General features: G+C 44.0%; 1 protein-coding gene across 4 annotated transcripts in view; it reads left to right on the top strand.

Annotated features, from left to right (window-relative positions):
- The window catches only part of LOC139276476 (coatomer subunit delta), a 50,161-nt gene that overhangs the window by 18,191 nt on the left and 8,708 nt on the right, over positions 1–23,262 (top strand). For 2 of the 4 annotated variants that reach the window (XM_070894533.1, XM_070894536.1), the window contains exons 2-6: positions 5,429–5,692; positions 11,676–11,855; positions 17,691–17,896; positions 19,639–19,686; positions 20,108–20,266. In XM_070894533.1, coding sequence (XP_070750634.1) covers positions 5,429–5,692; positions 11,676–11,855; positions 17,691–17,896; positions 19,639–19,686; positions 20,108–20,266 — 857 coding nt within the window. The remainder of the gene's footprint in view (positions 1–5,428; positions 5,693–11,675; positions 11,856–17,690; positions 17,897–19,638; positions 19,687–20,107; positions 20,267–23,262) is intronic. The other 2 variants (XM_070894535.1, XM_070894537.1) reach the window with 1 other exon arrangement.

Genomic DNA, 23,262 nt, shown 5'->3' with positions numbered 1-23,262 from the left:
TAATTGAGGCCAGATGGCACGAGCTGGACACCAGCAGAGGTCACAAAGTTTCACCAAAAGAAATGAAAAAGTGCTGGAACCAGAAGATTACTGTGCAGTGGTGACCACCCTGAGGTCTGGAGGCCAGTTCAAAAAGAACTGACAGGACCAGGATCAAGTAGTGAGTGTAAGTAATATTTTCATTTATTCACTGGAATTGCAATTGTAAATGTGACCATCTGTATATGTCCCACCCAGCAGAAAGACACCCTCCCTAAAAAGTTATGTTTTCATCTTTGCAGAGGAAGGTGACACACAACAAAAGGTTAAGAACTTAAACAGGAGGAGGCCCGGCAAATCTGCACCCACTGACACCCTTGGAAGAGAGGGTCACCTGCCTGGAGAAAAGCAACCACCACTGTACAAGCTGGGCCCACACTTGAGGGAGAGGGCAAGTTCTGCAAATTTCACAGTCTGGCTTTGCTAAATGTTAAGTACTGCGCGGGCTAGCCATGCTTCGGTTCATGGGGATGTCACCCCCCAGCTACGTTTCGGTTGATGCACTGTGCTGTCATTCATCACGGTCCTTCAAATCAGCCCGCTCCCTGCGCTGTGTGTGCCTTCTCATGCCACCCACCCTGCTCCCATCTCTGCTGCTTACCATTTGTCTGTTCTGTTACATTTTGCAGACGTGGACGAGCCTGAAGAGGAGAACATCTTCCAATTCCACCTTCCAAACCAAAAGCATGAGGGTGAGGGGGAGGTGATGATGAAGCCCCCACTGTTATAATCACATTGGAGGAGGTGCAGGTGCCGCCCATTGAGGTGCCAGCTCCTTTCCTGAGTGCTATGAGTGTAGCTGGGACATTCAAAGTTTCCCACAGTCCGAGACTCGGGATTCCAGTGCCGTGCAGCGAGGCACACCCAGGGCCCCACTGTCTGAGGCTGCGGTTCCCAGTGGGATGCAGTGAGTCACACCCTGGGTGAGGAAGGGAAAGAGCTCGCCAGTGCTCTCCTGAGGTGCAGGATCTAACCGATGTGGTTCAGATGTTGGCAATGTGTGCGGAAAGCATTGATCCCTACGCAATCACTCCTGAACACCATCAGTGGGTTGGGTGATGAGGTATCGGGACTGTTGGGAGAAGTAACAACACTCTCAAGAGAAATGGGAACATTGTCCGGGAACATGAGGGAGGGAATGTCTCAGGCAGTGGATACAATGTTGGTGCACATGAGGGGAGGGAATGTCGTAGGTAGCTGAGACTCAGTCGGCGAACATGAGGGAGGGAATGTAGCAGGTAGTTGAGACACTGTCAGGACACATGAGGGAGGGCATGTTGGAGTGAGCTGCTGCAATAAGGAAGCATGCGCAGACCCCGCGTCCATTGACAGAATCAATTGCCACCCCCACTCCAATCCCTAGACCAGCCTCTGAAGAGGCCCAAGCCGGGCCTTCCATATTATGATGGAAGGCTGACCCGCACCCATCAAAAAGTGCGTATTACCCGAGATGCTCGAAAGAATAAGCTTGGTATCAACCCAAGAAATACTGCGCCACTGTTTGCGGGCAGGGGTGGAGTTACCAAGGCCAAGCGCAGCGAGCGCTCTTAGAATAAGGTGGAGGAGAGATGGGTGCAGCCTTTCTTTGCTGTTGTTTTTATTATTGTTGTTACTGTTGTAATTGTTCTCAAATTAAAAGTTTTTTGTAAGTTATGCAAGTTTAAAAGTTTGTAAGTGATCTTAAAGTTTGTAAATTATCTTAATTGAAAACTTTAAAGTTTGATTAAAGAATATTTTTATTGAAGTTAAGTACAAACAAGTGTTAAACTTTTGAATAAAATATATTTTAAATTATAACTGAATCATTTCCATTATTCACACAACTTTTTGAAGTAAAGCAGAATCATTTCCATTATTTGTTCCATTAACAAAACACAACATTACAGAACAGGTCCAAACAGTAAACATGGTCCATTTGTAATAGTTGCAGCTGAGCCTTCAGGCAGCAAAGCGTTCACGGATGAGCCCACCCTCGTCCGCCGTCATGCTCTAGGTTCAGGTAGTTGCATGGCTTCCTCCTCCTCGTCATCTGTATCTTCCTCCTCCTCATCAGCCACTCTCCCCTCAGGTGGATCTTCTACTACCAGCTGCTGCTGCCTCATGATGGCTAAGTTATGCAGCATGCAGCACACAACAGTGAACTGACCAACTCTATTATGCTGCGCGTCACAATGTGTAACATGTTGTATTCCCGATCAGCTTCCGTCCGGGTTACGCATGGGGCATCATGAGCCAAGTGGCGAGGCCGTACCCTTTGTCTCATAGTAGCTAGCTCTGCCCGTCGTCTTGTTGCTGAAACATGGCAGATATAGCGCTCTCGCATAGGATGAACGCATCATGGTGCTCCCACAGTAATTGCATCAACTGACATGATGCATGTCGTTTCACAAGTTGCACATTAACGGAGTGGAAGCCTTTTCTGTTCCTGTACATCTCAGGATCCTCCAAAGGTGCTCACAAGGCGATGTGGTTACAATCAATGCAGCCCTGTACCTTTTGGGAAGCCAGCAATCCTGGAGATGTCCACAGCCTTTTCACGCATTGCTTGGGCGGTCATGGGGAATTTTATGTAGTCATTCCTTTGGACAATATAGTGCAGTAGTCACTTGCCGAATGCAGATATGTGTTGCATGTTGAGAAATGGAGCACACAGCCACAGTATGGCTTGGAATGATCCAGATGCATAGAATGAAAGTGCAGCTGTAACTTTCACTTTAACTTACAAAGCAGTCCTCCTGACGGTTCTAGATTGCAGGTCTGCTTTTACTAACAGATCTCAGTTACAACTTCTTTGTGGAAATGCAGCGTTTTGACACAGTCTGCATCACTCAGGTGTAGGTATGAATGCCTGTCTCGATATACCCGATGTGGGTAAGACCTCGCCTATCATCCTATATGCTCTGAGGTTCCACATGCGATGACGTCAAATCAATTGTCTCCTCCACAGTTCCATTATTCAGAAGGCTTGCATGAGGTACAGCATTGTCAGTATTGCCCCCATGATTTAATTGTACCTTTGCAAGAAGCTCAAAATGGCAGGCAGGACAAGCTTCTTTGTTGTCTCTCTCCCCAAGGTCGACATCCTAGTATAGACCACACCCAGGCCTGAGCATGCGCAATAGGCTTGCTTAGATCGGGAAACCCTCCTCCCCACCCTGGGCTTCATTTGATGGATAGTGGCATAGTATAAGGGTTCTTATCCCTTCAGTTCAGCTTCCTCCCTTTCCCCCCCCCCCCCCAGGTTTCATTTGATGCTGCTTGCATGAATAGTGTAAGGCTTCGCATGCTTTCAGTTTGGCTTCCACCCCCCACTCACCCACCCACCCTCCCGGGCTTCTTCTGATGCATAGTGGCATAGTATAAGGATTCTTATCCCTTTAATTCGGGCTTCTACACACCCCACACCCACCCGGGCTTTTTTTTCAAGCCGAGCACATGTCTGGCCGAGGGACCGATTCTGCCAGTCGACGCTCCGACCCTCGAGCCCAGTTTGGAGACGTTTGGTGGTGGCGTGGCACTTTATAAAAATAAAATAAAAACATTTTTTAAAAATCCAAACTTAAAGAATTGCTTGAAACTTCCATTTTCTGCGTTTTCAGTTGGCAAAATTTAAGCTTGATGGTGCATATTTATGTGTTCTTGACTCCCTCTAAAACTTCGCCTAAAATCAATGGCGTCTTTCTGCGCTGATTTTTTTGATGTGCGCTGGTTTTTCTTAAGTGCCCAGAAGGTCTTTTGGGAGTGATCACATACACCATCCTAGGAGAAATGTAAGTTGGCCAAACTTGCATAATTATGAAAAAAACTAGCGCAGACCTCGGGTGACGCCAAAAAAAAACTAACCTAAAAAAGTCGTAACTGAGTTACGCTGGCGTACAATGTTTGGTGAACCTTGGATTTTTTAATTTAAGCCAAAAAGAGTGCTGCGTGCCAAAAACATGGCACAAGTCACTGGGGAAACTTGAGCCCAAGAACTCAGACCTAGAGAATAGCCAGTTCTGACAGGATATGACAGACTTACAAAGGATCTGACTTCAGAAGAAAGTGATATCAGAGAAAAGCATTCCTTCAAAGTAGTATGCACTCTTTTGAATATAACCGCAGCTTTTTATTATTTAGCATGGTTAATTTTGTGAATTTCAGCTACAATTGTCTGAGTTGGATTAAATCTTCAGTTACGTATGCTTTGTCCTGTAAGTTGTCAGTTACATTTCCATTGAACAACTAAAAATACCGTTAATAACCAAGGAAAATACTTTTGCATTTTAGCATATTTGTATTATTCTACATTTTCAAACTGTTTAGATATACAAAGTGTTTTTTAAATTGTTTTTTTCCTCCCCTTCTCTCCCGAAGTTTTCCTGGGTTGTAGTTTCATGTTCCTGGTCACGTGGTTACTGAGAGTTAGCTTTGGCTAGTGGTAGCACCTCCACATCTGAGCCAGGGAGTTATTCCAGGACTTGAACACATTATCTAGGCTGACACTTTTCTGCAGTACTGAGGGGGCTGGGCAATTCTCCACAGCCGGTTCATTTAATTGATAGTGGGACCTTGCTGTGTGCGTGTTTCCCAACCATCAATGACTAACTCTAAAAGTAATTAATTGGTTGTGAAGTACTTTGGGATGTGCAAGGTACTATATAAATGCATGCTCCTCTTGTGTGTGAGCCTGGCAGGACATCAGGAGAAAAAAATTGCAGGGATGTGGGGGAGTAGGACTAACTGGATTGCTCTTTGAAAGAGCCAGTGCAGACCGCGATGGGCCAAATGGCCACCTCCTGTGCTGTACTATTCTATGATTCTATTCTATAATCAGTGACAAACCTGATCCAGTGGCTTAGTTTGAGCTAGGTTGCCAATTTGTACCCAATTAAGGCCAGCTTTGTGTTGTGCTGATGCTTAGTGGGACCTTGTTTGATGCTCGTCGTACGATTGAACTGTTGTGGAGCTCACAATTTGCACACAAGCACTTGCTCCAAAATGGCATCCCTGCTTTAATGCTGACAGCCTATTGCTGGCCTGACCCAAAATGACTGTCCGCAGCTAAAAGACACCAGCCCGAGCTGCTTATATTTGATGCCGTCACTTTTGATCAGAGGCCCAAAGTGAAACACTTGCCCAAGGGGGATTTACTGCATCCAATGGCAAGAACTTAGGATTGTTTAAAAGAATTGCTTCCGACAGCCAATTAAAGTCACAAGGTCGCTCTTTCCCTGAGAGCATATGTAATGCTATGTCTAGAGTTGGATGAGAGATTTTATAATAGAATACTGGCTCAACTGAATTTGTCAAGTCAGCACATCTCCGTCTAGCTTACTTCATTAGGGTGGAAAGCTGCTGATATTTCCCCCTGGTTAACTGCTTTGTCTGCTCCCTCCCTCCACTCTAGGTGCTGTTGGCTACAGCGGTTTGCACCAAAGCTGGGAAGGCGATCGTCTCACGACAGTTTGTGGAAATGACGAGGACCCGAATTGAAGGTTTGCTGGCGGCCTTCCCCAAACTAATGAACACTGGGAAACAGCACACGTTTGTGGAGACCGAGAGTGTGCGCTATGTTTACCAGCCACTGGAGAAACTCTACATGGTATTGATCACAACCAAAAACAGCAACATCCTGGAAGATCTAGAAACACTCCGCCTCTTCTCTCGAGTGGTAAGCAACACACCCAAGCTGGTGGGCATGCTGAAACTGAGACATTCTGAATTGCATATCGGAGAATGCCACTGATTGGTGCAAATTAATTTATTATCACTTAGATTCACCTAGAAACCAGCATTTCCATTGCCTTTGTCACTTTCTATCCAAACTCCTGCTACTTGGCCAACTTCAAGCATAAGATTCATCGAATGATGCACCTCATATATTGTCTCATCAGGAAAAGTTGCCTTTATCTGTAGCAAGCCTGTGGAAAGCATTGTGAAACAGAACATAAATCAGGAGGGGGCAAATGTGGGATATGGGGAGAAGGAAATGTGTAAGAGGATCCTGATAAGAATGGTGAATGGGTTGCCAAAGTCAATCTGTTATATATGTAAACCTGTATATACCTTGTGTAGCCACCAGAGGGCTCATCCCCTGGAGTTCCAAGGGAGCCCACAATCCCTTGGAAGCACCTGTACTTAAGGAGGCCTCACAGGCTGGAGAGGCACTCTGGAGACCTGCAATAAAAGACTATGGTCACACTTTACTTTGAGCTGACAATATCTAGTCAGACTCTTTATTCATACATAACACAATCCACCAAAATGTTTTGTTAAGTCTGAATGTTCTGATATTGTATTAGCTATTTTACTAGATTTCTGTGTGTTTTTGAATATTAATGAGCAAATTATGGGCTTCATTTACCACCTTGTTATCCTTTTAAATGTATGGATGAGGCTGTTAACTTGCAAGGGATTGTGGTAACAAGGCCATGTCTCACCATAGCACATTAGATCCTTCGAGCTACCTCAGCTGTGGGATTTATTTTGTAAATAGTTTTAATTCTTTTGAATATCTTCATTTGATGCAAACGATAAACTGATCTACATTCTGACTATTGCTCTAAGGATTGGTGTAATATATTTGGTGATGTTACAAAAATTGGGTGCCAGGTGACAAATGGAAACGAGATGTGTAATATTAGATGATGAAATTCGTGGTGAACATGCAGTGGGGAGAGTGTGCAGGATTGAGACATAATTCTTTAATTATTAGAATGGTGTTGTGCTAAACTACTTTTCCCTGTTACTGTGTGTATATTTTGTGAATTAGAATGCCAGCTTTGGCTCAGTGGGTGACTCTTGAGTCAGAAGGTTGTGGGTTCAAGTCCCAGTCCAGAGACTTGAGCACATAATATTTTCTGACACTCCAGTGCAGTGCTGACAGAATGCTGCACTGTCAGAGGTGCTGTCTTTCGGATGTGATGTTAAATAAAGGCCCAACCTGCCCCCTCGGTTGGAGGTAAAACATCTTACAGTGCTGTTCAGAGAAAAGCAAGAGCGTTCTTCAACCAACACTACACCACTAAATCAGATTATCTGGCCATTTATCTCACTGATGTTTGTGGTCTTGCTGTGCACAAATTGGTGCTGAAGCACTTTGGGACATAATGTGGATGTAAAAGGCGCTACATAAAGGGAAGTTTTTTTGAATGCACATGCATTGAAAAGGCAATTCAATGTTTTTAACAACAGTCAGCTATGTTTGTCCTGGGGTTATGGTCACTGCTTGAATAAATACCGAAATGCCTTGGTGTCTTGAGCACATGGCAGATCTCGGCGTTAACATTTAAGGCATAATGTATGATTTGAAAGGGACGTGCTAAAATTTTAGGTAGTATTTTAATTACATTTTAGGGAACTTGACCCAAATCTGAAAAGATGGTATATTAATTAGTCCATAATCCAGTTCTTTTCTCCTGTGATTTGTACACAGCTGTATTGTGGAGAATTTAGCTTGTAAAACAGTACCCGAGGGGTACACCTTTGATTCTTCTTTCATGGTGTGTTCAATTGAGGGTGTATTAACATAGAAGCATAGAAAATAGGTGCAGGAGTAGACCATTCGGCCCTTCGAGCCTGCACCACCATTCAATAAGATCATGGCTGATCATTCACCTCAATACCCCTTTCCTGCTTTGTCTCCATACCCCTTGGTCCCTTTAGCCGTAAAGGTCATATCTAACTCCCTCTTGGATATATCTAATGAACTGGCATCAACAACACTCTGCGGTAGGGAATTCCATAGGTTAACAACTCTGAGTGAAGAAGTTTCTCCTCATCTCAGTCCTAAATGGCTTACCCCTTATCCTTAGACGACGTCCTCTGGTTCTGGACTTCCCTAACATCAGGAACGTTCTTCCTGCATCTAACCTGTCCAGTCCTGTCAGAATTTTATGTGTTTCTATGAGATCCCCTCTGATCCTTCTGAACTCTAATGAATACAGGCCCAGTCGATACAGTCTCTCCTCATGTCAATGCTGCCATCCCGGGAATCAGTCTACCTTCGCTGCACTCCCTCAATAGCAAGAACATCCTTCCTCAGATTAGGAGACCAAAACTCAACACACTATTCCAGGTGAGGCCTCACTAAGGCCCTGTACAACTGCAGTAAGACCTCCCTGCTCCTATACTCAAATCCCCTAGCAACATACCATTTTCCTCCTTCACTGCCTGCTGTACCTGCATGCCAGCTTTCAATGACTAATGTATCATGGCACCCAGGTCTAGTTGCACCTCCCTTTTTCCTAATTTGCCGCCATTCAGATAATCTTCCTTCATGTTTTTGCCCCCAAAGTGGATAACCTCACATTTATCCACATTATACTGCATCTGCCATGCGTTTGCCGACTCACCTAACCTGTCCAAGTCACCCTGCAGCCTCTTAGCGTCCTCCTCACAGCACACACTGCCACCCAGCTTAATGTGATCTGCAAACTTGGAGATATTACACTCCATTCCTTCATCTAAATCATTAATGTATATTGTAAATAGCTGGGGTCCCAGCACTGAGCCCTGCGGCACCCCACTAGTCACTGCCTGCCATTCTGAAAAGGACCCGTTTATCCTGACTCTCTGCTTCCTGTCTGCCAACCAGTTCTCTATCCACGTCAGTACGTTACCCCCAATACCATGTGCTTTAATTTTGCACACCAATTTCTTGAGTGGGACCTTGTCAAAAGCCTTGTCCACTCTACCAGTTACATCCTCAAAAAATTCTAGAAGATTTGTCAAGCATGATTTCCCTTTCATAAATCCATGCTGACTTGGACCGATCCTGTCACTGCTTTCCAAATGCGCTGCTATTTCATCTTTAATAATTGATTCCAACATTTTCCTTGTGACTGATGTCAGGCTAACCGGTCTATAATTACCTGTTTTCTCTTCCTCCTTTCTTAAAAAGTGGTGTTACTTATGTGGTGTTACCCTCCAGTCCATAGGAACTGATCCAGAGTCGATAGAAGTTGGAAAATGATCACCAATGCATCCACTATTTCTCGGCCCACTTCCTTACTTCCTTAAGTCTGGGCTGCAGACTGTCAGGCCCCGGGGATTTATCGGCCTTCAATCCCATCAATTTCCCTAACACAATTTCCCGCCTGATAAGGATATCCTTCAGTTCCTCCTTCTCACTAGACCCTCAGTCCCCTAGTATTTCCAGAAGGTTATTTGTGTATTCCTTCGTGAAGACAGAACCAAAGTATTTGTTTAACTGGCCCGCCATTTCTTTGTTCCCCATTATAAATTCACCTGAATCTGACTGCAAGGGACCTACGTTTGTCTTCATTCATCTTTTTCTCTTCACATATCTATAGAAGATTTTGCAGTCAATTTTTATGTTCCTAGCAAGCTTCCTCTCATACTCTATTTTCCCCCTCTTAATTAAACCTTTTGTCCTCCTCTGCTGAATTACAAAATTCTCCCAGTCCTCAGGTTTGCCACTTTTTCTGGCAATTTATATGCCTCTTCCTTGGATTTAACACTATCCTTAATTTTCCTTGTTAGCCACGGTTGAGCCACCTTCCCCGTTTTATTTTTACTCCAGACAGGGATGTACAATTGTTGAAGTTCATCCATGTATTGCAGTTGTGTCAGAAATGTATTAACTAGCTGAGCTTGTAAGAAGGTGATGTGAAAATCGGCAGAATAGCAAAGCAGAGGTAAGCAGTCCAGATGTGGTGCTCCTTACAATTCATACATTTCCGAGGCTGTGGATTTCGAAAACTTGTTTCAACATTCTCTCTTCAGTTTCTGTAACTGCAGCAGGGATTTAATTGCGTAGAATTCTCTGTGCAAAAAAAGGCAACAGTAATCTCTGACCTGAAGTAATCCTGTTTTTAGTAGGTTTTAACACAAAGCTTCCGAATGGGTCTTGCAATAATATTTTGCCTGTAGAAGCCATGAGTTTGTAAAGAGATTGCTTTGTTCCCGGATTGGATGTTCGTGAATCCTCACATTTGTGTTGTGGAGGCTTCTGCTCCATAGTCACAAAAGCTGAGCTCAGAATCTCCATCCATTATTTTGACTTGAATTTCCAAAAAAATAACTGTTCTTGCTTGAGTGCTTTTGTTAGTAAACTGATATTGGAGGTGTAAGCGGACAGTGGTAACACGTCAACCCGTGAACAAAATGGGTAACATGTAGTGATTTGGGTCAGTTGAGTATAACCAGAGTAGCCTTGAGGAAGAGTTCATAAAGTGTATCCGGGATAGTTTCCTTGAACGTACGTTGCGGAACCAACCAGGGAGCAGGCTATCTTAGATCTGGTACTGTGTAATGAGACAGGATTAATAAATGATCTTCGAGTAAAGGATCCTCTAGGAATGAGTGACCATAACATGGTTGAATTTCAAATTCAGTTGGAGGGTGAGAAAGTTGGATCTCAAACCATTGTCCTAAGCTTAAATAAAGGAGACTACAAAGATATGAGGGCAGAGTTGGCTAATGTGGACCGGGAAAATAGATTGAAGTATGGAACGGTTGATGAGCAGTGGCAGACATTTAAGGATATATTTCATAACTTGCAACAAAAATATATACCAATGAGAAAGAACGTCTTCGTGTAAGTGAACAGCGTTTGGAATGGCCTTCTGGCTCGTGGAGACAAACTAGATTTTTGAGTCAGCATGGTGTGGGAATGGTCTGCAAAGATCAGCTACAACGCCCCTCCCCATCTGCTCCTATCCTGTGTGATCTCATCTCTCTCTCCAATTTTCTCTTCTCAAGGCATTACTTGATGCTGGGTTATAGTTCTCCTGGATATTTGGAGCCCTCTGGTTTCTTGCCATAGTGAGCATTGTAGTCAGCCTGAGCTTGCCTTCACCTGATGGTCACATGCATTTTCCGGCAGAGCTCTTTGGATTGCGATGAGCAGAAACCAAGATTTCCTTTGCGCTGGCTGCCACGGCCACATAGCACACGAGCTAACTGGACGCACTGAGTGTCAAAGCTGGGCCTTCGGATCAGTGTGGTTTAGTTGTGCAGTACATTAAGTGGGCCCAGGAGAGGTGTGAATCAGGGACCCAGACGAGGTGAAGGGCCCAGGGGCAACACGGGCCAGCCCATACTGCAATATGTGTGTGTAGCAGAGCTGGTCTCCAGTTAGTCTTGGGTAACCTTTGCCACTGGACCAAGACCTAGCTCTGTTAAGCCCGTATGATGGCTGGTGTGCAACGGTCACCACACGTTAAAAAAAATCCACGCACAGGCATCTTTCCACCCTTCGCGATGTAGTTCGGGACCTGGAATATCAGATCCTTCATTGAAACGCCTGTGAACTCATCCCTTTTTAGCGTGGAAGCAAGTCATCCTCGCTTTGAGGGACTGCCTATGATGATGATGATGAAGTGGAGTCTTTACTCTCAAGCCAATTGAGTGAGTGGATTTCTATTTCCTGTATCACAGTTAAATAAATGTTATTGAATTGCTAAAATTAAATAACTGATCATTATACATTTGCTGAAGGATTTCAAAATTCTACAAAGCAATCCTGAATAGCCTGGATTCTGATCGAAATCCATGTGTACACACAGTGGTTGTTCCGACTGTTTAGAATCAGTTAAATCAATTTTTTTTTTCAGTTTCTTTTTGTTTGCCTCCCTGGTAGCTGTTGCATATAATATTTTTAATAAAAATTTATTTTGGTTGTTTAATAGATTCCAGAATATTGCAGAGTGCTGGAGGAGAGTGAGATATCGGAGCACTGCTTCGATCTAATCTTTGCCTTTGATGAGATTGTCGCTCTCGGTTACCGTGAGAATGTCAACCTAGCCCAGATCCGAACGTTCACAGAAATGGACTCCCACGAAGAAAAAGTTTTCCGGGCAGTTCGCGAGGTAATTGAGATAGAAATGAATACAATGCAGGGGTGTGCAGTCAAACTGTGGAGCCCAGAAGTATGAAGGGGTGGGGTATCAAACTGTTTCAATTAACATTATTGTCGTAGTGTCTATTAACTGGTACAGAATTATGTACAATTTACTGCACAGAAACTGGCCATTCAGCCCAGCTGGTCTATGTTCGTGTTCCATGCTCCACACGAGCCTCCTCCCACCCTACTTTATCTCCCCCTATCAGCATATCCTTCTATTCCTTTCTCCCTCATATACCTATCTAGGTTCCCTGAAATGTATCTATGCTATTCGCCTCAACTACTCTGTGGTTGCAAGTTCCACATTCTCACCACTCAATAGAATTTTAACCTAAAAAAGTGGGGTACAAATAACCCTGACTTTGTCCAAATGCGGACAGAGAATGTATATGATTACAAATGAAGAAAAGTCAGGGTAGATTTTTAAAGTTAGGATCAGTATTTTAATGCAATGTTTAGAAGTGGCTCAGTGGGTAACTCTCGCCTCGGAGTTGAAGCCCTAATCCAGATTCGTGAGCACATAATCTACACTGACAGTCTAGTGCCATACTGTGGGTGTGCTGCACTGTTGGAGGCACTGTCTTTTGGATGGTTAACCCGAGGTCCCTTCAAGTAGACGTAAAATATCTTTTGGCACTATTCAAAGAAGAGCTCACCCCGTCTCCCAGCCAACATTTATCTCTCAACCAACGTCACGGAAACAGATTATCTGGCTATTTACATAGAATTACATAGAATATAGAGCGCAGAAACAGGCCATTTGACCCAACTAGTCTGTGCTGGTGTTTGTGCTCCAAACATTTATCTCATGTGGGACTTTGCTGTGCACACATTGGCTGCTGTCTTTGTCTACATTACAACAGTGACTGCACTTAAAAAGTTGTTAGCTTTCACTACTTTAGGGTATGTGAAAGGGGCTATATAAATGAATATTCGGTCATTTTTCGATAGAAATACATTTTTAAGAACAGCTTGTAGTTGAATGTTTCAAGCTGTAGAAAGCTAACTCTCTGTGCAAGTCAATATAAATTGAAATTGAGCCTTTGAAGATGCCATTGTGTTGAATAATGTTGAAAGTTTGGTCTTGGGAATCAGAAGTACTGAAGGGGGCCTCATCATTGATTGGTTAGCCATTGACCTTTCACTTCTTGGATCCGAGTTCAAACCCAGCCCGGGCTGATGGGGTAAAATACATCTATCTCTTGGTCTGTAAAGCTCCTACATAAAATTAGTTTGTGGCAGTCTAAATCCATTTATTTGTGCTGCTGAAAAGGCCAGTTTCGTTGCCCATCCCAAATTGCCCTGAGATGGTGGTGGCAGGCCAACACCTTGAACTGAGGCAGTCCTAAGCGATGTTGGGTAAGAAATTATAGTTCTTTGACCCAACGACAACGAATGAGAGAGATTTGGTCAGGTTCCAGTGATGTTAAATGCAATCAAAATGGCTACGGGATGAGAGAAGGGGTAACCATCCATGGCTGACTAGGGATATAAGGGATGGTATCAAAGTGAAAACAAGGACATACAATGTGGCCAAGACTAGTGGGAGGCCGGAGCATTGGGAAATTATTAAAAGCCAGCAAAGAACGACTAAAAAAAGATAGAGGGGGAAGATAGATTATGAAAGTAAACTAGCACAAAATATTAAAAACAGATAAGATGAGTTGCTACAGGTACATAAAAAGGAAAAGAGTGGCTAAAGTAAATGTTGGTCCCCTAGAGGATGAGACTGGAGAATTAATAAGAGAACAGGGAAATGGCAGAGACATTGAACAAATATTTTGTATCGGTCTTCATGGTAGAAGACACTAAAAACATCCCAATATTGAATAATCAAGGGGCTATAGGGAGGGAGGAACTTAATACTATCACTGATGAAGTAGTACTCGGTAAAATAATGGGACTAAAGGCGAACAAGTTCCCTGGACCTAATGGCTTACATCCTAGGGTCGTAAAAGAAGTGGCTGCAGAGATAGTGGATGCATTGGTTGTAATCTACCAAAATTCCCTGGATTCTGGGACAGTCCCAGCGGATTGGAAAACCGCAAATGTAACGCCCCTATTTAAAAAAGGAGGCAGACAAAAAATAGGAAACTATAGACCAGTTAGCCTAACATCTATCGTTGTGGAAAATGTTGGAGTTCATTATTAAGGAAGTAGTCGCGGGACGTTTGCAAAAGCATAATTCAATCAAGCAGAAACAGCATGGTTTTATGAAAGGGAAATCATGTTTGACAAATTTGCTGGAGTTCTTTGAGGATGTAACAAGCAGAGTGGATAAGGGGGAACCAGTTTATGTAGTGTATTTGGATTTCCAGAAAGCATTTGACAAGGTGCCACATAAAAGATCACTGCACAAGATAAAAGTTCACAGGGTTGGGGGTAATATATTAGTATGGATAAAGGATTGGCTAACTAACAGAAAACGGAGACTTGGGATAAATGGATTATTTTCCAGTTGGCAAACAGTAACTAGTAATGGAGTGCCACAGGGATCAGTGCTGGGGCCTCAACTATTTATAATTTATATTAATGACTTAGATGAAGGGACCGAGTGTAATGTAGCCAAGTTTGCTGATGATACAAAGATGGATGGGAAAGCAAATTGTGAGGAGGACACAAAGAACTTGCAAAGGGATATAGAGCTAAGTGAGTGAGCAATAAGGTGGCAGATGGAGTATATTGTGGGAAAATGTGAGGTTACATCAGAACATAAGAAATAGGAGCAGGAGTAGGCCATACTGCCCCTCGAGCCTGCTCTGCTATTTAATACGATCATGGCTGATCCGATCATGGACTCAGCTCCACTTCCCTGCCCGCTCTCCATAACCCCTTATTCCCTTATCGTTTAAGAAACTGTCTATTTTTGTCTTAAATTTATTCAATGTCTCAGCTTCCACAGCTTTCTGAGGCAGCGAATTCCACAGATCCACAACCCTCTGAGAAGAAATTTCTCCTCATCTCTGTTTTAAATGGGCGGCCCCTTATTCTAAGATTATGCCCTCTAGTTCTAGTCTCCCCCATCAGTGAAAACATCCTCTCTGCATCCACCTTGTCAAGCCCCCTCATAATCTTATACGTTTCGATAAGATCACCTCTCATTCTTCTGAATTCCAATGAATAGAGGCCCAACCTACTCAACCTTTCCTAATAAGTCATCTCTGGAATCAACCTTGTGAACCTTCTCTGAACTGCCTCCTTTTGTAAATATGGAAACCAAAACTGCACGCAGTATTCCAGGTGTGGCCTCACCAATACCCTGTATAACTGTAGCAAGACTTCCCTGCTTTTATACGCCATCCCCTTTGCAATAAAGGCCAAGATTCCATTGGCCTTCCTGATCACTTGCTGTACCTGCATACTAACCTTTTGTGTTTCATGCACAAGTACTCCCAGGTCCCGCTGTACTGCAGCACTTTGCAATCTTTCTCCATTTAAATAATAACTTGCTCTTTGATTTTTCCTGCCAAAATGCATGACCACACACTTTCCAACATTATATTCCATCTGCCAAATTTTTGCCCACTCAGCCTGACTATGTCCTTTTGCAGATTTTTTGATTGTCCTCTCCCACTTTGTATCGCTGGTAAACTTGGCTACGTTACACTCAGTCCCTTCCTCCAAGTCGTTAATATAGATTGTAAATAGTTGGGGTCCCAGCACTGATCCCTGTGGCACCCCACTAGTTACTGATTGCCAACCCAAGAATAAACCATTTATCCCTACTCTCTGCTTTCTGTTTGTTATCCACTTCGGCAGAAAAAATAAAAAAGCAAATTATAATTTAAATGGAGAAAAATTGCAAATTGCTGCAGTATAGAGGGACCTGGGGGTCCTTGTGCATGAAACACAAAAAGTGAGTATGCCGGTACAGCAATAATCAGGAAGGCAAATGGAATATTGGCCTTTATTGCCAGGGGGATAGAGTATAAAAGCAGAGAAGTCCTGCTACAATTGTACAAGGTATTGGAGTACTGTGTACAGTTTTGATCTCCGTATTTAAGGAAGATATACTTGAATTGGAGGCTGTTCAGAGAAGGTTTACTAGGTTGATTCCAGAGATGAGGAGGTTGACTTATGAAGATAGGTTGAGTAGGTTTGACCTATACTCATTGGAGTTCAGAAGAATGAGAGGTGATCTTATCGAAACACATGATAATGAGGGAGCTTGACAAGGTGGATGCAGAGAGGATGTTTCCACTCAGGGGAAACTAAAACTAAGGGACATAGTCTCAGAATAAGGGGCCGCCCATTTAAAACTGAGATGAGGAGGAATTTCTTCCCTGAGGGAATTCTCTGCCCAGAGAGCTGTTGAGACTGGGTCATTGAATATATTTAAGGCGGTGATGGACAGATTTTTGAGCGATAAGGGAGTAAAGGGTTATGGGGAGCGGGCAGGGAAGTGGAGCTGAGTCCATGATCAGATCAGCCATGATCTTATTAAATGGAGGAGCAGATTCAAGGAGCCAAATGGCCAACTCCTGTTACTGTTCCTATTTCTTATGTTCTTATGAGAAATAGTCACATTAGTGCAGTAGGGAGGGCTCCTCTGAAGTTAGAAACATAGAAACATAGAAAATAGGTGCAGGAGTAGGCCATTCGGCCCTTCTAGCCTGCACCGCCATTCAATGAGTTCATGGCTGAACATTCAACTTCAGTACCCCATTCCTGCTTTCTTGCCATACCCCTTGATCCCCCTAGTAGTAAGGACCTCATCTAACTCCTTTTTGAATATATTTAGTGAATTGGCCTCAACAACTTTCTGTGGTAGAGAATTCCACAGGTTCACCACTCTCTGGGTGAAGAAGTTCCTCCGCATCTCGGTCCTAAATGGCTTACCCCTTATCCTTAGACTGTGACCTCTGGTTCTGGACTTCCCCAACATTGGGAACATTCTTCCTGCATCTAACCTGTCTAACCCCGTCAGAATTTTAAATGTTTCTATGAGGTCCCCTCTCATTCTTCTGAACTCCAGTGAATACAAGCCCAGTTGATCCAGTCTTTCTTGATAGGTCAGTCCCGCCATCCCGGGAATCAGTCTGGTGAACCTTCGCTGCACTCCCTCAATAGCAAGAATGTCCTTCCTCAGGTTAGGAGACCAAAACTGTACACAATACTCCAGGTGTGGCCTCACCAAGGCCCTGTACAACTGTAGCAACACCTCCCTGCCCCTGTACTCAAATCCCCTTGCTATGAAGGCCAACATGCCATTTGCTTTCTTAACCGCCTGCTGTACCTGCATGCCAACCTTCAATGACTGATGTACCATGACACCCAGGTCTCTTTGCACCTCCCCTTTTCCTAATCTGTCACCATTCAGATAATAGTCTGTCTCTCTGTTTTTACCACCAAAGTGGATAACCTCACATTTATCCACATTATACTTCATCTGCCATGCATTTGCCCACTCACCTAACCTATCCAAGTCGCTCTGCAGCCTCACAGCATCCTCCTCGCAGCTCACACTGCCACCCAACTTAGTGTCATCCGCAAATTTGGAGATACTACATTTAATCCCCTCATCTAAATCATTAATGTACAGTGTAAACAGCTGGGGCCCCAGCACAGAACCTTGCGGTACCCCACTAGTCACTGCCAACATTCTCATATTATCTCCCCTGTCTCGCCTAGGGAAAGATTGATTGTGACTGACTAAAGAGAAAAGTGTTCCATTTACTGCATGCTGGGCACAAAATGAAAGCAGCGTTCGTGGTCCATATTCTGTGCTTTTGCAAGTTTTTGATGTACGGAATTGTTTCCTTTTGGGCTGTGACGAGTTGATTTTGCATTTCCTGTTCAGACGCAAGAGCGTGAAGCAAAGGCGGAGATGCGTCGGAAAGCCAAGGAGTTACAGCAGGCTCGCAGAGACGCTGAGCGGCAAGGCAAGAAAGTTCCTGGCTTTGGTGGGTTTGGCAGTGGAGGAATGTCTGGCGGCTCTGCGGCATCCATGATAACCGACGCCATCATCGAACCAGAGAAGCCAAAGGTGACGCCAGCGATAATGAGGTAGGTTGCAGTTTTCTAATGTTTCACGAGGCCTTATTAATGCAGAAAATCCTATTTTGTCTTTCCGATCCAGCTGCTGACCATATGTTGCATGGATATGACTGACATTTGCTTTTTGAGAAAGTGCTGTGTGGGGGTACTCATTATCTGTGGGCCACGCTGCTATACTTGACTTCTGTGATGCATCGTGCAATTTAAGTTAGTTTGCTAACTGCAGTTACTATTAATTTCAATGACAAAGGAATGGATAACAACCAATCCGGGTTTAGAAATTAATTGGGGTAAAAATTGGAAACTGAGCAGTGGTTAGAGGTAGAGAGTCAGAAAGTACTGGTTAGGTGAGCGCAAGGCTCGGCTTCAAAAGCCTGTAGGAGGAAGGGGAGACCGAAGAAGGCGAGAGGTTCCACCTCTCTGATCTACGGTGAGAGTGACATGGGAGGTGACACAATGAGTCATAATTTCAACAGTGAGAACGTAGGAAGGATGAGGACCATGCAGCATGGCCCATTGGGGTTCTCGGGGATTGTTGGAATGTCTCCACACTGTACTACACTTTTAGTTTCACCCTCCTTGACATTGATGAAACAAATAATCAGAGTAAAGAGGCTGTACCTCAGGAGGTCTTCAGGATTAACAAAATTCTGGAATACAGCATTTTATGACCCTTATCAAACAAGTGTACTGTCACACTGCAGTGATGCTAATGTAGAAAGTGGTGTACCATTTACATCTGTCTTTTACCCTCGTTGTCAGTGACTCGCACAGGGTCCCCTTCTATCTCACCACCTCTTTCCTGTAGGTTTATAGGTAATCAAAGAATTAGCATTAAGGTACAAGTTGTGCATTTGATTTTAGTGTGTGTGTGTGTGTGTGTGTGTGTGTGTGTGTTTTAACCTGGTATGTTTGCTGGGATAGTCGTGGGTCGGTGCACTCTTAGCTTTTACTCAGCAGGGCTGCTGTCAGCTGCTTGATTGCCTTTCACACTTCTAATGCATCAGGTGAATGAAGTGGGCTCCAATATAGAACCGACCAATGTGACCAGGATCTCACTTACCCTTTGCACTCTGACTGACAGTTGAAGAACAGGGTTACCAAAGGTCAGATTTCCTGACCTGTCTCCTATTTACCTTTTTTTTTTAAAAGGGCGCTTGCATCATCTCAGCAGAACTGCTCTATTCTTTTCCAGATGTGTAACAAAGACTACTTTAAATTAAGAACAAACATTGGCCAGTTACCAGTGCAGGTTTGGGTCAGACTAGTACGGTTAACATTCTGATCCGCGACTGCGGGCATATTGGCTCATTGCCGACTATGAATCTTTTCTATAAAAAAAATCTTTTAAAAGGATTAGCTATTGAACGTGTCTGGAACCACTTGAGTGAAGAAATAATGGTGTTGACCAATATTCCCTTTAAGCTGCGCTCCAGGGATCCTGCACAGTCGGTGAGCGGCTTTTACATTGGAAAATAAAAGTGGATGTGCAAACTTGCGAATGGCTGCGCAGCCCGTTAAACGGTCCACACGATTCCAAAACAACAAAATTCCCGTAGAGTTCCCGTAGCTTTCCTTACTTGCCAGTAGAGACCCTGTTAAATAACTGTTGCTGGCTAGCCTGAAGGAGTTAATCCGTTCCTTTGGCCTGTTTCAGTTTCTGCATAATGTGAGTTGTGATAAATATTATAGACCAAACCTGTGCCATTTTAAACCCATCATCACTTAATTGTGTTCTCTTGTGGATTAAGGGCTGATGCAGCAGGTCTTGCGTGTGAAGCTGGTTTATATATAATCAGGTATGGTTTGCTTCAATTGCTCTCAGTAATGCATGGGGAGGGGGGGCCCTTCCTGCAGCACCCAGTACACAATAGCCCATTCAGTTGAAGGCCTATTTTTTTTATTTCCCCATTATTCAGATTGCTTCTGCTTACCTTGGCTTGACTGTGGTGTCGCTGTCTGCATTGTAGACTAAACCGTTTACAGATTTATGTTGGTACAGATGGTGTACTGAACCAAGCATTTTTGGGGAAGTACTGCATTGTCACGAATGTTTGTTCTGTTATCTGTGCAAGAACTGATAGAATTACATTGGCAAATGTGAACATTTTGTTGGCATGTTGTGTGGTTAGCTGGTCGATGAGCTCATTGTTACATCCAGGGTTTAAGCCAGTTACCTCTCAAAGTCTAAAGTGAAGGCTTCTCTCTTTCTTCCCTCAGACCTTCTGGCCCAAGCAAGGCCTTAAAGCTCGGGGCAAAGGGAAAAGATGTGGAGAATTTCGTAGACAAGCTGAAATCAGAAGGAGAACACATCAGTTCCTCAACAAAGCGTTCGTCAGAAGCCATTAAAGTGCTGTCACCTCCTGTTAATGTAGAAAGGTGGGTGATGGTCTTGCTTTGCTCTGAATGCAGTCTGTGCAAATCTACCAATTTCCGTAGGTGTGCCATTTTAATACTAAATATACAGTTTTCTTATAACTGTCAAACCATCGTTCCAAACCACTATGGTCAATGGGGAGAGAAAGCTACCAGGATTTCAACTATTACCAGTATGTCAGGAGTCGAGTTGTCTCTCCTCGGTGCTGTACTCACAGAGGGAGCTTGGGGAGAAATGTGCACAGTTTTGTTGAACGGTGTGCTAATATTGTAATAATAACTATTATTTCTAGACTCGACTATTCCAATGCTCTCTTGGCCGGCCTCCTGCCTTGCACACTCCGTGAACATTACCGACTGTACCCCAACTCGCAGCTAGTCCCTTTCATCCCCCATCCCCTGTGCTCGCTGACCTCCATTGGCTCCTGGTCCGGCAATGCCTTGATTTTAAAATTCTCATCTATGTTTTCAGATCCCTCCATGGTCTTCACCTCTCCCTATCTCTGCAACCTCCTTCAGTCCGATAACCCTCCGAGATCTTTGCACTCCTCCAGTTCTGGCCTCTTCAGCATCCCTGATTTTCTTTGCTCCTCCATTGGTGGCTGTGCCTTCAGCTGCCTGGGACCCGAAGCTCTGGAATTCCCTCCCTAAACCTCTCTTCCTTTAAGACACTCCTTAAAACCTACCTCTTTGTCCAAGCCGTTGATCATCTCCTTGTGCGGCTTGGTGCCAAATTTTGTTTGATAAAGCTCCTATGAAATACCTTGGGATGTTTTATTCGGTTAAAAGCGCTATATAAATGCAAGTTGTTCTATGTGAAGCGAGTTGGGCAGAATCGATCCGGATCCTAATATCTGATCCAATCACCTGACCTAATACCTCCTTATGTGGCTCGGTGTCTAATTTTGTTGAAAGCTACTGTAGGATGTTACTACTATGTTAAAGGCGTTATTTAAATGCAAGTTTTTCTAACGTGGCAAATGTTGATGTGGGATTTATTTTCATGCTGAAAGGGCAACACAAAATCAGTTTTTAAAAAAAAAAACAACTCTATCTGTCTGAAGTGTCTAATACAGAGAATGAATTCTATAAACTAGTAAAAGCTTTGAGTAGCCAGTTACCTGAGCAACCAGACAGTGACATGCGCATGTGAGCAACTGACTTTCCCTCCAGGAGGACCTTCCAAGAACCAATCTGTAGGGTTTTTTTATTATAAAAGTGTCCTTTTCCTTTGAGGATTAATGACTTAACTAATACATCCTAGAGAGATCATTGGGTATAATTAACTGCAGGCAGCATGCAATAATGAAACACTTTCACTTGTATCTTGCATGAATGTTTTTTTCACAAAGGCCTTGGAAGAAAGGTTAAGTGTGTTAGTCAGTTTTGTGTTCTTCATTTCTTCTTTACTCGGAGGCCACAGGATAGAACCCTGGAACCTGGGTTCACTAACCCGGTCCAGAATGTACTGTCTGCTGGTTGAGAGAGTCCTGTGTGAAATGATTTCAAGTAGACTCAATCCAATTGTTGGTGGGTATGGACCTCCAGCACAAACCTGTCACTAATTGGCATCTCCTTTAGTGAGGCTGCAGGACAACTGGTGTGGGAAGTGGCCAATTGCCGTGCTGCTGTAATACGGGGTGCTTCTGAGGTTGGCTGAGAGACACATTGGGGCTATGTAGAACAAATTTTACTCTGCACCTGACCACAGCGTGGCCCATGATGTGAAGTGGAGTGGTGGCTCTACTGCCGCCATTGGACCAAGCGACATGGCCATTTCCACTTGCGCTGTCTATGTCGTATCGCAAGCATCGAGTTGCAGGACAGGATGCGGAACCACTGACAACCTTGAGCACTGCAATATAACTGGAACTGAGGCCACGATCAAACGGTTGCATTGGTGTCGTTCACAGTCTGGACGTCACAACAGAGCTGGCCAGATAAAGACACACTTGGGGCTGCATTCAAATCCTGCAATATTATCCCGACCCTGGGAAGACAGGCAGTGATGGCAGTGACGCCGTCCAGTCGATTCGAATGAATGTAATGTTGCGGAGTCTGGCTGCCATGCGCTGGACAGGCCAGGCAACGGCTCATTTGGCTTTCAGTGCGATAGCTGCGGCCATATAAGCGCGCACACAGCAACCAAGACCCATGCGTCGATTCGATAGGTCACTCCGCCACTCCATCGCCTGGATTAGGAATGTTTGCTACTGACACTAAGTAGTTCAACTGGCAAGTGTTCTCTTTCCCAGCACCAGCTGCCCTATCTGATGAACAGAAGCTTCAAAGTTTTAAGAAAATGGATTGCAGTCTTTGTTGGCTACTGCCAGTTCAAGAACTTTCACATGCGTTGAACCGTTGGTAATCTGTTGTTTGTTTTCTGGTCTTTGTAATCAAAAAAACTAGTTTCAAACGGTGATATTCTGGTTACATTTTTCTCATCACTGCTGATCTTTTCCTCTACTTTAATCCCTGACCCCAAAGGTACTTCAACTATTTTTCTCTATCCTGACTTGAAGATGCTGATTCCTTGCTCGGGGTCCTGCCATGTGTGTGTCTTGATCAGTGTTGTCAAGTTCTTTGACTGCATTCCCATCCTCTCCAAACGTTCACATGTGCAGGCATTCCAGCCAGGGTGGCTGGGTTAGGAAAGAGATCACTCGGGGCCAATTGTCCGTCTTTCTGATGCGAGCAGCTAACTCGGCATAGGCTGGTGTTCAATCTTACAGCACCCTGCTCCGCACGTCTTCAGTCCCTTACTGGGCAGTGCCAAAGTTTGTCTTCGGTACTCTGTTTAATACTTTGAAAATTACTCCCATGTGTTAATTCTGTAGGATGGATAAGGCACAAGTGTCAGCCATGTTTACAATTCCCCTTTATGGTGAGTTATGGAACTGAGCTTACAGTTCAGTGATTTTTGTTATTTATTTGCATATATGTGGACAAAGCGTCAGACGAGAGTGCTGTCAACAGGAGCCAAGCTGACACTGAAGGTT

Source organism: Pristiophorus japonicus, chromosome 11, assembly GCF_044704955.1.
Source record: "Pristiophorus japonicus isolate sPriJap1 chromosome 11, sPriJap1.hap1, whole genome shotgun sequence".
Lineage (NCBI taxonomy): Eukaryota > Metazoa > Chordata > Chondrichthyes > Pristiophoridae > Pristiophorus > Pristiophorus japonicus.
Note: the sequence above shows the minus strand (reverse complement) of the source record. Positions and strands in the feature narration are given on the sequence as shown.